The 16,053-nt window shown below is 36.1% G+C and overlaps 1 protein-coding gene across 2 annotated transcripts in view; it reads right to left on the bottom strand.

Annotated features, from left to right (window-relative positions):
- Cop1 (COP1 E3 ubiquitin ligase) overlaps positions 1-16,053 on the bottom strand; it is a 123,166-nt gene that overhangs the window by 19,368 nt on the left and 87,745 nt on the right. For both annotated transcript variants that reach the window (XM_085688035.2, XM_085688034.2), the window contains exons 16-18: positions 12,361-12,478; positions 10,198-10,322; positions 8,783-8,943 (exon numbers count right to left, since the gene is read on the bottom strand). In XM_085688035.2, the coding sequence (XP_085544161.1) occupies positions 8,783-8,943; positions 10,198-10,322; positions 12,361-12,478 (404 nt within the window). The remainder of the gene's footprint in view (positions 1-8,782; positions 8,944-10,197; positions 10,323-12,360; positions 12,479-16,053) is intronic.

Raw genomic sequence — 16,053 nt, forward strand, 5'->3', positions numbered from 1 at the left:
CCAAATTTCCTTTTCTTGATTCACTAATTTGAGCACTATATTGAAAAGGAGGGGGACTAGTGGACAGCTCCCTTTTCCTGACTTTAATAGGCTTGCTTTGAGTTTTTCTCCATTTAGGGTAATGCTGTCTGTCTGTCAGTCATGGCCTTTAGTATGCTGCTTGTTCTCTCCAGTCCTACTCTCTCTAGGATGTTAAACATGAAGGCATTTTAGATTTTGTTAGAGGTATGTCTGTTAACATATCATGGTGGGGTTTTTTTTTTTGTATGTGTGTATGTATTATGCTTGGGTCAACTTATATGATTTATAACATTTATTGAATCATTCATTCATCTCCAAGATAAATCTACTTGATCATGGTGGATAATCTTCTGATATATACCGATATTTGGTTTTAAAGTATTTTATTGAAGATTTTTGTTTTACATCTATGTTCATCTAAATCCAACATCTTCTGGCTTACTACCCCACTAAACGGTCAGCTATTAGCCTAGTGAAAATGTCTTTTTAAAATCTAAGAATTTCTTAAGAAAAGTGTTATCAATAAATAGCACTGACAAAATGAGACATTCATATGCTGAAGAATAACTGACTCTTGTGTAAGACTAGATTTTATATTGGAACTATAAAAATGCAAAAAAATTTTCACACACACGGTATAAAAAGGCCACTATGCTGTTCATTTACAATTAATCTGGAATGCATTAGGCTAAGTGAAATATGCCATACACAGAAAGACAACCACTACATGTTTTTATGTGCATAAAAAGGACATATGCACAAAAGTAGAAGGTAAAATGGTGGTTATCACAGGCTAGTAATAAAAGAGAAAAGGGGAAATGTTGGCCAGAGAGGACAGCAAAAGGAACACATTTTTGAGATGAATTGCATAAAAAGGACATATGCACAAAAGTAGAAGGTAAAATGGTGGTTATCACAGGCTAGTAATAAAAGAGAAAAGGGGAAATATTGGCCAGAGAGGATAACAAAAGGAACACATTTTTGAGATGAATTTGCACAACATGGTGACTTCTTACTTACTAATATAGCACCTATTTCAAAATAGTCAAAGCTCAACGTGCTTATAAAGGACCAGTCTAATCAGAACAGCAGTCATCAAGAAAATAAATAACAGATATTGGTGTGGAATAAAAGGAAAACCCTAAATGCTGCTGGTGGGAATACAAACGAATCCAAAAACTATGGAAGTTCCTCAAAATACTAGAAACAACATAACAACAAAAACAAACTATCGACAGCTTTCCTACTCCTGAGTATATTACCCAAAACTTAAAGTTAATGTATCTCACAGGTACCTCTTGCACATTGGTATTTACTTAAACACTTTTCAAAATAGATAAATTATGAAATCAACCAATAAATCTGCCAACAGAAGAATATATCAAAAGTGTGGTTTATATTCATAATGGATTTTTTTCAGCTATAAAGAAGAAACAAGTTATGTCATTTCTGGAAAATAAATGCAATCAAAGATTACCAGTTAGTGAATTAAGCCAGTCTCCAAGACAAAGACAAATGCTACATGTTTTGTCTCAATGGTGAGTCCTAGACCTTACATATAGATGCAGAAGATCATATGCACAGATAACATGAAGGTAGAAGTGAATCTATTCCAGGAAACAAAAGGAACTATTGTGTGGGGGGGGGGCAAGAAAAAAAGGCAGTGGGATATAGGAGTGGAATTTGCTTGAAGTACTTTACTTATTTGCACAAAATGGCCTCATGTAGTCTATTACAATAAAATAAGCCAATTTTCTAACTAAATAAATATTCTAAACAAAAGCAAGGTAGTAGAGGATATGTTAGAACCCACTTGGCTCATACCCATTTGCAGTTATGTCTCTCTCCTTTGTCACAGCTGAGACCAAGATACTCTAAGCTATCAGAGACAATCAATAATATACCCCTTTCCTTAAATGAATCAATTAAATGGACTCCTCCTCACCCATCCTCAAGGTCACACAATCTTTCTGTGTCCAGGAAATAGAGATAATGTGTGGGCTACTAATTAACCACATGGCACAGAATCCTACGTTTACTCTGAAACCTGTAATATTGGACCCACTACATGGACGTGTGGGCCTGGATTCTTCTCAGATCCCTTCTGTATTGTCTGGCCTTGGCATTGATAACTTTTATAATAAATCTGCTACCAAAAAAGGCAATCTAAATGTCTGTAATCAACACCAAACTCAAGACTTTTGATGATGGGAATGTTAAATGGCTTAAACTTAATCATTCTGATATGGATACACACTTGGTGATCTTATCTCAAAACACCACAATGTATCTCATAAATACAAATTCACTGATTCAAAGAAACATACATGTGTGAAATTATTAAATAATTAATGAACATATTAATGGAAGCATAATTTAAATGAGGGAGGAATTGTTTATATGTCATTCATTCATGCATTCATTCATTCATTCATTCATTCACTATGCTGTGTCAAATAGTAAAGAAAGACCTCATCATTAACAAGGGCTAGAAAATGAAATAACTGGTTTTAATCTAGCAAAAAATTTAGCAAAGCTATATAGAAGGCTATAGCATAGGGAACCAGCCTCTACAAATCTTTAAACTCAGTAGGACAAGCAACCAACCCCTCACAGGCAGGGTTTCACAGGGTTTCTCCTTTACCTTGGACTAAGTGTACATATTATCAACTAGAGACAGCTGAGATTTGTCTACGGCTTACATCAAAACAACACACTACTTGGTTTCTAATCACTCTTACACTGTTCAATACACAGAGGCAAGGCCAGTATGCCAATTCATGATTCTGTGATACCAGTCCACTGATAGTGTTTTATAATAAATTTAAGAGTTAATCTGAAACAAGGATATGAAATTTTATATTTGTCTAAATATATTCCAATGAGACAGTGCTGTGAGACGGCAATTGAAGATAGGTCCTGTGATACATTCATCTGCACACATTTTGTATTTTACATCTCCACTCTCTAAAGTTCCAAGACTCAAAGAATCTTTACCTTCATGTCTTTTACCAACTTCATAAAGTTCTCAAAAATAATCCCTTCTAATTCTTATTCATTTAAATTACTTGTCTTTCTATGTTTTAAAGTCTATTCTTGAATATAGTAAATGTTATTCTTCATCCTTTTCTTCATTTCCCATCATTTTTGCAGCACTGTTCTTTGTATGGAGTACAAAGGCTGATATCCAGTGTCTTTATCAATCATGTTTCACCTTACTTTTCTGAGACTCACTGTCAGAAAACTCCAGGGACACTACTATTTCTGCCTTCATACTACTGGGCTATAAGGATGGCCACTGTGCTTAGCCTTTCACGGAGGTACTAGGGGGTCTAACTCAGTTCTTCATGCTTAAACAGCAAGTATTTTACCAACTTAGCCATATCCCATGCCCTTCTGTGTCTTCTTCTACATACTTCCTCCTAACTTATCCACTGACTAATCCTTGTCATCCTTTCATTTAATTCATTAAATGAATTCATTGTGGGTTTTCATTTTAAAATTTGTTTTCAATTCCCAAGTGAAACTGTCAGTCCTGTCTTTAATTTTATAAGCACAGATACTTATAAGCCAGCTGAGATAACTGTAGTATAGTGCTACTGTGATTCTGTTTCTATTGTGTGTTGCTACGGTAAATTTTATTTATGTTGTCTTATATTTTGCCATGCCTGTTTAGTTGCTACTGTGTCCTACTTACTTATATTTCCAAAAGCAGGAAAAAAAGAGAAAATAAACTATGTTAACCTTATTTTATAGATAATTTAGGTATATGTTCTGTTAATATCAGTAATCTAGAACCCCCTAAATTCAATTTCAAGAATTGATAGGATTTGAAGCTGCTTTTCAAAGTGACACTTTTTCTTCTACCATTTTACCCTAGGTTGTATTTCTTTTGTGACCTAAAACATTGTGAGTCACTCATACCATGTAGTCTCTGATTTCTCTGCCCTCAAGAAGCTGCTCTGAGTGTGTTCATTCCTAGTCTGGTAATTCTTCTGTCTTCTCTCAAAGCAGATAAGGATGTGCTAAGAAACACATTGTTACATGATTTTGTTGTGGGAACATCACATCATATATGTACAAAAAGCTAGATGGTCCAGCCCAACACTTCCCCAAGTTATACATAGAGTCTACTGCTCTTAAATTACAACCTGCACTTACTGCATTAATACTAAACACTATAGAAGATAGGTAAAATATTTGGTGTTAAGCATTTGTGCTTCTAAACACAGAAATAAAATGCTATGCTAAAATATGGTACAGAAGGTGTATATATCACAGTGCACTTATATCTGGCAATGACAATCAAAGAACACACAGAACTGAAAGCTGTTCTGGTAAGCAGTGCACAGTAGTGAATGTGAAGGGCTAGAACATAGAGGTTACTGCTGTCACGTTTGTAAACACTGTACACTTAGGTCACACTAACTATAAACCATGCCGCCACCACACCCAGGGAATTTTGATGCTTGTCTATGATCTCAGAATTTGAGAGATAAAAGGTGGAGGACTGAAGTGTTTCAGGAAAGCTGTACTAATATAACTAGACCTTCTCTCCAAATGAACACACACATGACAAAAAAAAAAGGAAAACAAAACAAAAAAACATACTAACAACAAAACAATACTGGTACAGAAGTTGGAACCAGGTACACTTATTGTTGTGATGGGCCTGACCATGATTTTGTTTGGAGGTACGTGGACTTTGGATTACAAAAGCAGCCGAATACTTTAAGCAAGGCTTAATGGGCTCTCCTAGAAGGAACAAGGAAGACAGTGGTGCTGAGGGTGATCTGAACTGTGGGGGCCTGTTTCAGAGAGGAAACTGGTATGTGGCCTAGACTATTCTTATATTTTGCTGACAAATGTTGCTGGTTTCTGCCCTTGTCCAAAAACTCTGCCTGAGGCTAAAGTGTAGAGATTTGGATTAATTGTTTTGGCAGAGCAAATCTCAAAACAGTCTAGTATAGACATTGATTGTCAAATGGTTTATTAGTGGTAACTCTTAGGCAGATCCATAATGAAGCAACCTGACCAAGTAAAAACTGTAAAATGTACAGGTTGAGAAGAAAAGAAGCACCAGGAAGTGGAGAGGAACTAAACTGTGTGTTCAAGGAGATAAACAAATTAAAAAGTGAAACAGAGGGAATGGTGACCTCAGGACCGGACTGCACCACCCTGCTAAGATTTCAGGAATTAAAGAACAACTTTGGTCCATGTGAGGTAGTGCCCACCTTTAAATCCAGTACTCAGAAGGCAGAGAGGTGGGCAGATCTCTGAGTATGAGGCCAGAGTGGTCTACAGATCTGAGTTTCAGGATAGCCAAGCTTAGGCAATAAAGGATACCACTGAAAGCAGGAAGTTGGTGAAGACCTAACTCAATGAAGGAGCCATGTTCCAGCTCCACTAAGCAGCAGAATTTGGCAGCTTCAGCAACATCGTTTTGGCTTTAGAATCAAGGTTAGAAGAAAGGGGTTACAGAATCTTCCTTCTAGAATAAGGGAAGCCGCTGAGACCAGATATGTGTCAGGGGTGTTGTTATAATTTTGTTGACCCTCCCTGTCAGTATCCTGTCCCTTTAAGAGACAAGCTCCACCCACTCCTAATCCCTCCCCTTCCCACTGAGGCAGCAGGTCTTATACTCTCTTTCTCTCTCACTAGCTCTTCTAAAGAGGCAGTTCTCTTCCTTCCTCCTCCCCTTTCTCTTGCTCTCCCTCTTCATCCCCTCCCTGTCTCCCTCTAAACTCCCCTTTAATAAAACTTTACATTCAGTCTCTGTCCACATGACATATTCTGTTTTCTATCTGCCTGGTCCCCTATCCTCAGGGATCTGCCAAAATCTTTCATTGGTGTCTTGAACTTGGCAGGCTCTCCCTTGCAGCTGAGGGCTCCCAGGGATTCTGTAATGTTTAACCCTTCCATACAGTCACTTTTCCAACTCAAAATCATTCTACACCCAATGGTAGGTTCCTGCCCGGACCTCTGACCATGCCTCCATGATTTGTCTTGGAGGTGGTTCCCCCACATGAAAAGACCCAGTACTTGTCAACCACTTGTCTATCAGACTTAAAGCCCCTTGCTCTAGCCCCCTACTCCATGTGACAATGCAGGGGTTCGGTTTGTGTCCACACATTCTCATGGCCCCAGGACCTTGTAAGTGATGACTCAAGCAAGGCCCAGCCTGAGCCATGATCCATACTGAACTTTTGGGATACAGGAGTTCAGTTTCTTGGACTTTCTTCTTTCCTTACTCATGGAAACTGCACCTTCCCCCTCACATATCAAGCTACATAGCTGCACATCGTCAGCTTACATTCTGCCAATGATCAGTATTTGGAAGTTTTTATAAGAGAAAGAAAAATGGCAATGTTATAATTTTACAGGCCTTCCCTGTCAGTACCCTGTCCCTTTAAGAGACAAGCTCTACTCACACCCAATCTCCCTCTTCCTGCTGAGGCAAGGTGGTGCTCTTCCTCCCTCCCTCCTCCCAGCTCTTCTAAAGAGGCAGCTCTTTGCCTCCCTCTTCCCCTCCCCCCCTCTCCCTCTCCCTCCCTCTCTCTCTCTTTCTCTCTCTCTCTCTCCCTCCCTCCTTCCTTCCCTCCCTCCTCCCCTACACTCCCCTTTAATAAAACTTTACACTCACTCTCCATTCACATGGCATATTCTGTTTTCTACCCACCAGGCACTGTAGGACCTGCTAGGGTCACTATGTGAAACTCTGAAGGCAAGGTTTGCTTTAGTCCAATATTTCTAAACTATACTTCTTTCCCTCAATTTTGGGATGGTAATGTGTATCCTGTGCTATTACATGTTGGAAGCATGTGATCTGCTTTTTGATTTTGATTTCACAGGGGATTACAGTAAAGAGATTGTATAAATCTCAGAAGAAACTTTGAACTTTGGACTCTGCATTATGATATGGCTACAAGCCTAGTGGGGCCAGGGAGTGAAATGTGGTGGTTTGAATAGGAATGGCCCCCACAGACTCATTGGTTTGAATGTTTGGCCCATAGGAATTGGCTTAGCACTATTAGTGGTAGCCTTTTGGGGATAAGTATGCCACTTTGGAGAGAGGCTTTCAAGTCTCATATATGCTCAAGCAACACCCAATTTGGCAGTTTCATTCTCCAGCACCATGCTTCCTGCCTTGACTACAATGAACCAAACCTCTGAATGTTTTCCATAAATAATTTTCTTCTTCTTTTTATTAATTCACTTCTTTACTTGGTAAAGTTTCTAGCTTAAAACTAAGCCTTATACTTCAGCTTAGACCTACACATTAATCTTAGTAGTCTCTTTCCTTGACATGATTGGTCCTCCTGAAAAGCCTTCTGCGGTGACAACGTATACAAAGTTGTTTTCAGTAACACCACCACCACCTAGACTCCTTAAGGCGGATGTGAGACTCACAGGACTTGTCAGATCTTTCAGAAGTATGAACACTGAGGCGTGCAAATGTGTAACATGCTTCTTGTTCATCTCAGAGTTGCCTGCACACAGAGGGCACACTGCGAACATCCTGTCCTATGAAGGAAACCCTTCTGATATTGGTAACCAGGTTTCCAACTTTTTAAAGGACATTGTTAGGACTGTAAAGACTTCTGCTGTTCACTGAAAAGTTTCAGGTTCTTTCTTGGTTCTCCAATTTCCTGATTTGTTGCCCCTATTTAAGCTATATTTAACAGATAACATCAATTTTTTGAGCTCTGGGATAGACTGAGATTATTGCCACACACACAGCTTTTCACCAACAAACACATACTCATGTGATGTGTTATAGCGCATGCACTTTGGTCTAACTTTCATAATTCTACATGGTGAGAGGGCTCATACAAATTACACAGTCTATTATTATTATTATTATTATTATTATTATTATTATTATCATCATCATCATCATCATCATAAAATCTGGAGGCTGACTCACAAATTTTAAAAGGACAGCAAGAGTGTATCAAATGAAACTGCACTTGGAAGTCAAATACTTTAAATTATGTGTCATGTCAGAATTTTTTGTGTTGAAAATAAAATTAAGGGCTTCCACTCAGTGGAAGAATTCATTTTTGCATGTACAAGGCCAAAGGGTCAATTCACAGGCCCTAAACACAACCTACAACAACAAAAAAATTTATCCTCCTCCCTAATCAAGCATCTAAAAGACTTTTTAAAAAATGGTACTGACAACTGTTAAAACATAAATCAAAATAGTAAAAATAATTCTTTCTACATATAATTCATTGAAGTCTTTAAAATGTATAAAGAAGTGAAAAATTTGATGATCTGATTTTTATAACCTAGCAGTGTAACTCTCTTGTAAATAAATAGAATGATTAAATATTACTATATATCTATAGAGTTAATTCTACCCTGAAGTAGTATTTAGTTAGGAATACATCAGCTAAGCCCCCCCCCCCTTTTGATCATTAAGGATGAGACACAGATGACACTCTGGAGGAACTTCTAGTCTTAAGAAAGATAACTGAAGTATGCACATGTGTCCTGGGTATATGAGATTCATCAAGACACCGCTTTACTGGTGATATTTTAATTAGTACCTAAAACATCTATTTTCTCTATTGATAAAATGCCAGAACAAAACAACAAAAACAAAAAAACAGAAAAGAAAAAGAAAACACCTACCATTAACCTAGCTATACCTTAAATCTAAAACAAAGACGATAAAACAACCAATATAAACCAATGTTTATAAGTATTCATAAACATTATGAAATTCCATAGTTAAAATTACATGAAAACTTACCCCATCTGATAGTGCCCGCCAACATACAGCACTAACAAATTCATTTGTATCATCTTCTTTCCGGTCTTTGTCCAGAACACTCTTGACTGTATCAAACTTAAAAGTCAGCAAAGTCTTAGAAAGTCCTTTATAGTACAGGTAGAGGGAATTGTTTTCACTTCCTGAAGAGAAATAGTAAGTGTAATCTTTTTAGAATGGGAGAACCTGGAATTAGAATACATATATACATACATACATATTCATTTGAGGCACTCTTGCTAGGTAGCCCAGATAGTCCTTAAATTTAAACTGACTTCCTCTGTTTCTCAAATGCTGGGGTCATAGGTGTATGGCACTACAGCTAGCTAAGAATACCATCCTTTCTATAATCCCTACACTCTGTCCTAGAAATTGAATATAAGGCCTTTGGCTACAGTGAACTACATCTCTAGACCCAGTTCCAGAACACAACAGTTACATAGTAATTATTAATCCAAGTTTCAGCAAAGAGACCAATTATCTTTTATATTCAAATATGAAAGACAAGACTAATTAATTGAGAACTATGGGAGAAGGGACAAAACTATGGCTTACTAACCCAAAGAAATAACCATTGCGAAATGATCTGACAGTGCTTATAATTCTAAGTTTGAAATGTTTCATATTAAAAAAAAAACCTATAGCAGAGGTCTACACACTTAAAAAGCAGCTATGAAACAAGAATCTTAAACTGCATTTAAAAATATTACAATGTACAGAAGAAAAATAAAAGTTGTGGTACTTTTATAAAGACCAATTTGAACAGCCTAAACAACTCGATTCTCCATTCCCCATACAGCATCACCCTACCAATGAGAGTCGAACTAACACATTTCAGAAGCCTCCTAAAGATAAGCGTGCTGCATACCTACTTTGGTGGTAATCAAGCTCATACATTAGGAAAAAAGCCATGTCATTTAAAAGTGTTGACAATTCCTTTATTAGAACATTTGAAAACAGAAAATTGAATTTTTCTACTTCTGATTTAAGTTTGCATAAATTATATATTAATAAAAAATCCAGAATAACATATTCATGCAATCCAGACTGTTTAATGAATAGGATACTAGACAGGACAAAATGAATATGTTTCTGAAAAGATGTCTTCTTGAAATACTAGTAGCAGAATTTAATAGTTTTTATAGTTTAGATAATTCCAACAAAAATTATGGCATGTTTAGAAATACTAGAAAGTACTTAAAGATTCTTTTTCATTACTAAGAATACAGGGCTTGGGTGCAGAAAAGAAACACTAATGCTCTCCAGCATGACTGGAGGAAAGAATTCAGTCCTAAGCATTAAGTGATGCTGTCTTCTGAGAACACAGATTATTTTTCCACTGAAAACTACCATGACATGTCTTTGCAAAGTTTCTATAAAAATATAATTTCACTTACCACAAGCTATATAATCTCCATTGGAAGCAAGTCCTACGAAGTTTTTTTCATTAATATGACCCTTGAAGGAACGCAGACAGTATGGTTTCCCCACATTCCACAGTTTTAGTTGGCTGTCTGTTGAGCTGAGATAAACACAAAGAGGACTAAATTTTAGATTTCATTGTATGAAACTCATCACCATTAGTAATTAAAAAGCAATCCAATTTTGTGGTCAAGAATGCAGACTCTGGTGCCAGTGTGTCTGAGTCTTATGTTCTCATTGGCCAATTTTTTAACAGGTAAATACGATATATAATAATCTACTTTATAGAATTAAATGGGCCTGGACCCAACACTGTGAAAACCAAATTCATCTAACATGCTTTCAATAATGCCTGGGTAAATAGGAAATAGCACTGTCACACTATCAATAAATAATGAGTCTTTGCACTCAGAGATGTGCTCCATTTTGGGAAGACCCTCATTTTTCTTGTTACTGGTATACTAGACATAAACTTTTTCATGCAATTCCTACATGTGAGAAATATGGTTGGAAAGCACACAGTGTAGTTTATTTTGCTGAAAGAATATATAGATCTCATTGCTTACCCAAAACTCTTTTTGTTTTTTCTAAAACCCACTAGTAATTCTAATAAACAAATTTAGGACTCACACTATTTTGCAAACTGCTTTCTTGTATTGAATTGCTTACTTTATACTTTTTATATACTTTTTAAAGGGATTGTATCAATGTATTTATTAAGGACTACATAATTAAATCATTTTGAGCAGGACACTATGGTACACCTTTTCCATATACTATTTTATTTAAAGATTTAAAAACTTAGTGTTGCTATTAGCCCCATTTTGAAGATGAGGAAATTGAGGTTCAGAAGGTTACAACTGTATATACATAAAATTCAAACCATTTGATTTGAGCTCCTTTAGAAATCCCAGCACTTGGGAGGCACAGGCAAATGGATCTCTGTGAGTTTGAGGCCAGCCTGGGCTACAAGAGCTAGTTCCAGGACAAGCTCCAAAGCTATAGAGAAACCCTGTCTCAAAAAAACATAAGAACAAAAAAGAAAGAAAGAAAAAAGAAACCACACACACACAAAGAAAAAAAAATGTGCTTTAATCTATTTTATTCCACAGTATTGCAATGACTTTCCTTTTATGTTTTCATTTAAAACAAACTTCACTAAAGTCATTTACTGCCTATTATAGTTATTCTAAAGATAGAATTCTCTTTAGCTACCACTTAATTTAAGTTTGTGAATTCATTATCCATATTACTCCCTTGGAAAGCTCAGTTATGAATACTTTTTTGTCCTCTTTTGTAACTGAACTGTAATCATTTTTGCAACATCACTAAATTCTTATTTACAGCAACCACTGTGAAGATGAAGGTGAGATGCAAAATTCAAGGCCCTGGTGCAAGCAAGCTTCTAAGAGAGATAAGGAACTAACTTAAAAAAAAAAAAGAAAACAAGAAACCAGTAAGTTTGTGTGTGTGCAGAAATTAAGAATGAATATTTATTAGATAATAAGAAAACTATGAGAATGATAAACAAAACATGGAACTACCCATGTTATTAGAAAAGTTCTGTAGTTTCGCAATGGAGATTACTTTGTATCACTGATATTTTCGTACCTTCAAAAATAGCAACTAAGATTTTATAAAGGATATTTATTAGGTATAAACAGACACACTTAAAAAGTTATCTTTAAAACGGATTTTACTGTGAAACTGATGTAGGTTATTATAAAATCAACAAAATATTTAAAACCAAAAATTATTCTACTACTATGTTGAAAGCAGACCTATAAGTAACACATACTGATTGACTCTAATCAAATAAATTATTTTTCTTTATATTGCATCAACCATGTTGGCTACCTCTTCAGGAGAAGCAGTAACAGATATCAAATTTGAAGTTCAACTGTTAATTAAATTACAAATATCACTTAAGAGGGCTTATCAGAAAGTAATACAGCATTTTATTTATAAGTAACACAAAATAAACAATAAAGGTAAGATACACGTATTTTAATTAAAGACATATAAATCTGTTATTTGAGAAAGAAAATACAATCCAAGGTCACTCTTTGCATATACCCAACAACATCAATGCTGAGACCTCTGTACCAAACTCAACCTCCAAGGGGAGTAATACTCACGCAGAGACAATTTCTTCACCACTAACAAACTTGGCATAAGAGACTGCTTTTCTGTGTCCCTTGAATACCATTATTGGTTGTTTAGTGTTACGGAGATCATAGTAGTGAACACAGTGGTCTAAAAGAAAATAAAGAGATAAATGTAGTAAATGAAGAAAAGGAAGGAAAACAACAGAAATGGATTTGGTGTTTACATCTGAGTAAAGTGGTAGCTGAGTAAGAGCGATCATCTTAACATAGAAACATTATTTTGAAGCCTTGTTTATAAAAACTACCCTCACAAAAGTTAGTAAGGAGTCCAGGAGAGAGATCTCAGTATCTTTTTTAAGCCTAACAGAAGCAAGCAGACTATAAAATACATAAGACAACAGCAAAAAGAAAAGAGCTGCCCACAAGCCTCTCCTTAATTTCAAATAACACAGCATACAAATAAGGGAAGAAGAAACTAGCTTTTTAGACCTAAAATTTAGAGCCTAGTAACAGAACATGAAGGTGCAATCCAGTATCTGACAGTGCTTAAGGTCAATTACCAAGCCAGTGCTCATGCACTAAAACTTTGGGTGAAGCTGGCCTGGTGTCAACAAGCTGCTCTCTTCCCAGTGTCTATCAATGCTCCATCCCCTGGGGCTAAGGGAAAAAAAAAAACACACACATTGCCAGGCCACTGGAACCCAGCAAGCTTTTGGTCTTCAAGAAAACAGCATCTGAACTCACTGTGATGTCAGGCACGAAGGGATTAGTGGCCACAGTAAAAACAATCTGTATTTCGACCAGTATCACCTGTGGCTGACTTAGCTACCTAAGGCTCCAAATATACCAGAGCAGCAGACAGGTACAACACTGTGGTCCTATGTTCAGTCTGTGCTGTGCTGGTCTCAGGTGCGGGCTCTAAGGATGACTCTATACTGAGGTGTCATCCTGAACCCAATGCCCAAGAGAACATGGACAGAGCCAGTATTGCTTGGGATTAAAGGAAGTAGTTGCCAATTTACTGCATTAGATCATTGGGTCTAGTTTGTAGTCTAATTAACACTTTGACATATTAAGTGTCACTATTCATTAATCTAGCATACATTTCCATTATTTAGGGCGTCTTCATTAGTGTTGCTATGATAATAAACCCTGACCAAAAAGCAGAGTTTCAATGTTGTAAATTCATAGGCAAATTTTCTTGGCCTTTTTAGCCCCCTTAATAGTGAATCCCTGCTCACTTGTGTCTGACCCAACAAACCTGAACTACTAAGTAAAATACTCTGGGATGTATTATCTTAACAAACCACTAGATTCCACCAATCCTAAAGGCTAAAATGTCATCAAATAGCATCTGAATCCAATATCAGGTATTTTTCTATCTGTTTGTAACTCTCCTGGCCTGATGTTTTCACCAATGTAGCTAAAAATGCCTTAATTTATGTTTTCTGTTGTTCTATGTTTACAAAAACAACACAATTCTGCAATCATATTGGAACATGGTATTTGGGGCAAACTCAGTCAGTGTGCCAGGACCATGGTAACTCCTATTGGGCTTCAGATACATACTGTTTTTCCTTTCAGTGTTTTGTTATTTCATTTACAAAAAGCATTGTGAACAAATACCTAATTCTGGGATTACACACTTTTCCTAACTTTTAAGTACTTTTTGTGATAATTCTGTTGATCTCTTGGTCTCATGTGCTTCTTGATGCTAAGTCAGCTGTTAACTTTTACCTTATTCTGGACATATTTTTGATGGAGGAGGATTATCTGTCTATTGTGTTATTTTTATTGGTCAATAAAGAGACTGCCTTGGCCCCTTGATAGGACAGAAAATTAGGTAGGCGGAGTAAACAGAACAAAACGCTGGGAAGAGGGCTATGAGCCAGACGCCATGGAGCCAGCCACCAGGTCAGACATGCTGAATCTTTTCCGGTAAGCCACCACCTCATGGTGCTACAGATTATTAGAAATGGGTTAATATCAACATATGAGAGTTAGTCAGTAACTAACTCTCTAGAGATAATGGGCCAGGCAATGCTTAAATGAATACAATTTGTGTGTTGTTATTTCTGGGACTAAGCTAACCGTGCGGGAGCTGGGCAGGATGAAAAGCAGGCCTGCCCGCAGCTCGTCACTACATATTTTGCCATCAAAGTTTTTGCTTTCAATAGTAAGCATTATACCAAACTATAAATGAATGACGCTGACCACATGGTAAATGATCCCTTTTTCTTATTTCTATTCTGAGCCTATTCAACATTATGAAAACAGTTAAAAGGAGAGAAACAATAGTAGAGAAGTACAGGTTGTGGAGATGGTTGCAATACTAAGAAGAAAATCAGGTTTCATTAGATTAGTTCTATCAATTATGCTCAAGCCGTGGTTATTCAAGAAAGACAAACAATTCTGAATGAAAATAAATAAACATAACTCAAGATATCAATAGATTAAACCAATATCTGGTGAACTTATTCTGAAAGACACTGAATAAAATATTGGATGTGTATTGAAACAAAAAGCAGTAAAATTAAAGGATTTGATTTCAAAAGACTTTTATAAAACTAGATGTTTAAAATAAGAAAACAACAACAGCCCACTTAACTAAACGAAGTGAACTGAAATACAGCTACTAGGAAACACAACACTGTCCTTGGTTTTGTACTGAGGTAGAGGCTGCAATGAATCACTGCAAAAGAAGTAAACCTAACATTTTTGGCTGATGTAAACTCAACAACTATAAAAAAGCTACTCTTATAAGAAGGAAAAATAAATATAATGTCTACGGGAAAGGCAAATACCAACAGTTTCTGTCCATATTTTTAAAAAGTAGCACAACAGAGAACGGAATTACTATTTCACTTAAAATCACAACAAAGTTATATATAGAAAAGAATGCTGACTGGAAAAATCCCTACAGAAAAGCAGAAAACCCCCAGACCCTACAAGAAACAAACTGTAAACTTTCACTTACAAAATCAATCCAAACTAAAATAAAAGCATCGCATGGAATTATATGGGGAAATACACAACAGTAAAGCTCCTAAAACTACTAAATATTTGTAATTATAATTATTAATTATTGTATAATAATTTTGCTGATCTGGAAAAATATGAACAATAAAACTTACTTTTTCATAAAGAAACAAGAAAAATAGGTAAGAAAAACAATGATCGTTTATATAAAAAAAAAAATCCTGGAAGATGTGTACATCTGGCATGTACACAGTAAGCATCCAAATGAGAATCTACCGTAATAGCCAATAGTTAAAGACAACTTGGGAGACAAGTATGCTTGCTCAAGATTACATTTCTTGCTAATGGAAAAAAGAGTAAACAGGGAAGTGAGAGATTCACAGAAACAAGTAGCACTAACAGTGACAAGGTTTAAAACATGTTTTCTCAAAGTTGTTATTGTTCTCATTACATGGTGTCAGCTTATCTTTTAAAAAAAAGTCATAATATTAGGAAAAACAACAAGGAACTTTCACATTTTAAATTATAAGTATTTACTTTTTAAGTAAGTATTCAAGAGAGAGAAAAAATTGAGTAGGGTGAGCATATGACTTATTCTGCAACTTATGGCCCTCTCAAAATGAAAACTGCTACTACAGTAACGTGAAGGGACCAGTGTAAAATAGGAGTGCAAAATACTTAAGGTGATTTGTTGTTATGACCAGAAAACCTATCTTTAAAAAAAATGGACTACACATCAACATG

This window comes from Myodes glareolus, chromosome 5 (assembly GCF_982192425.1).
Source record: "Myodes glareolus chromosome 5, mMyoGla1.1, whole genome shotgun sequence".
Lineage (NCBI taxonomy): Eukaryota > Metazoa > Chordata > Mammalia > Rodentia > Cricetidae > Myodes > Myodes glareolus.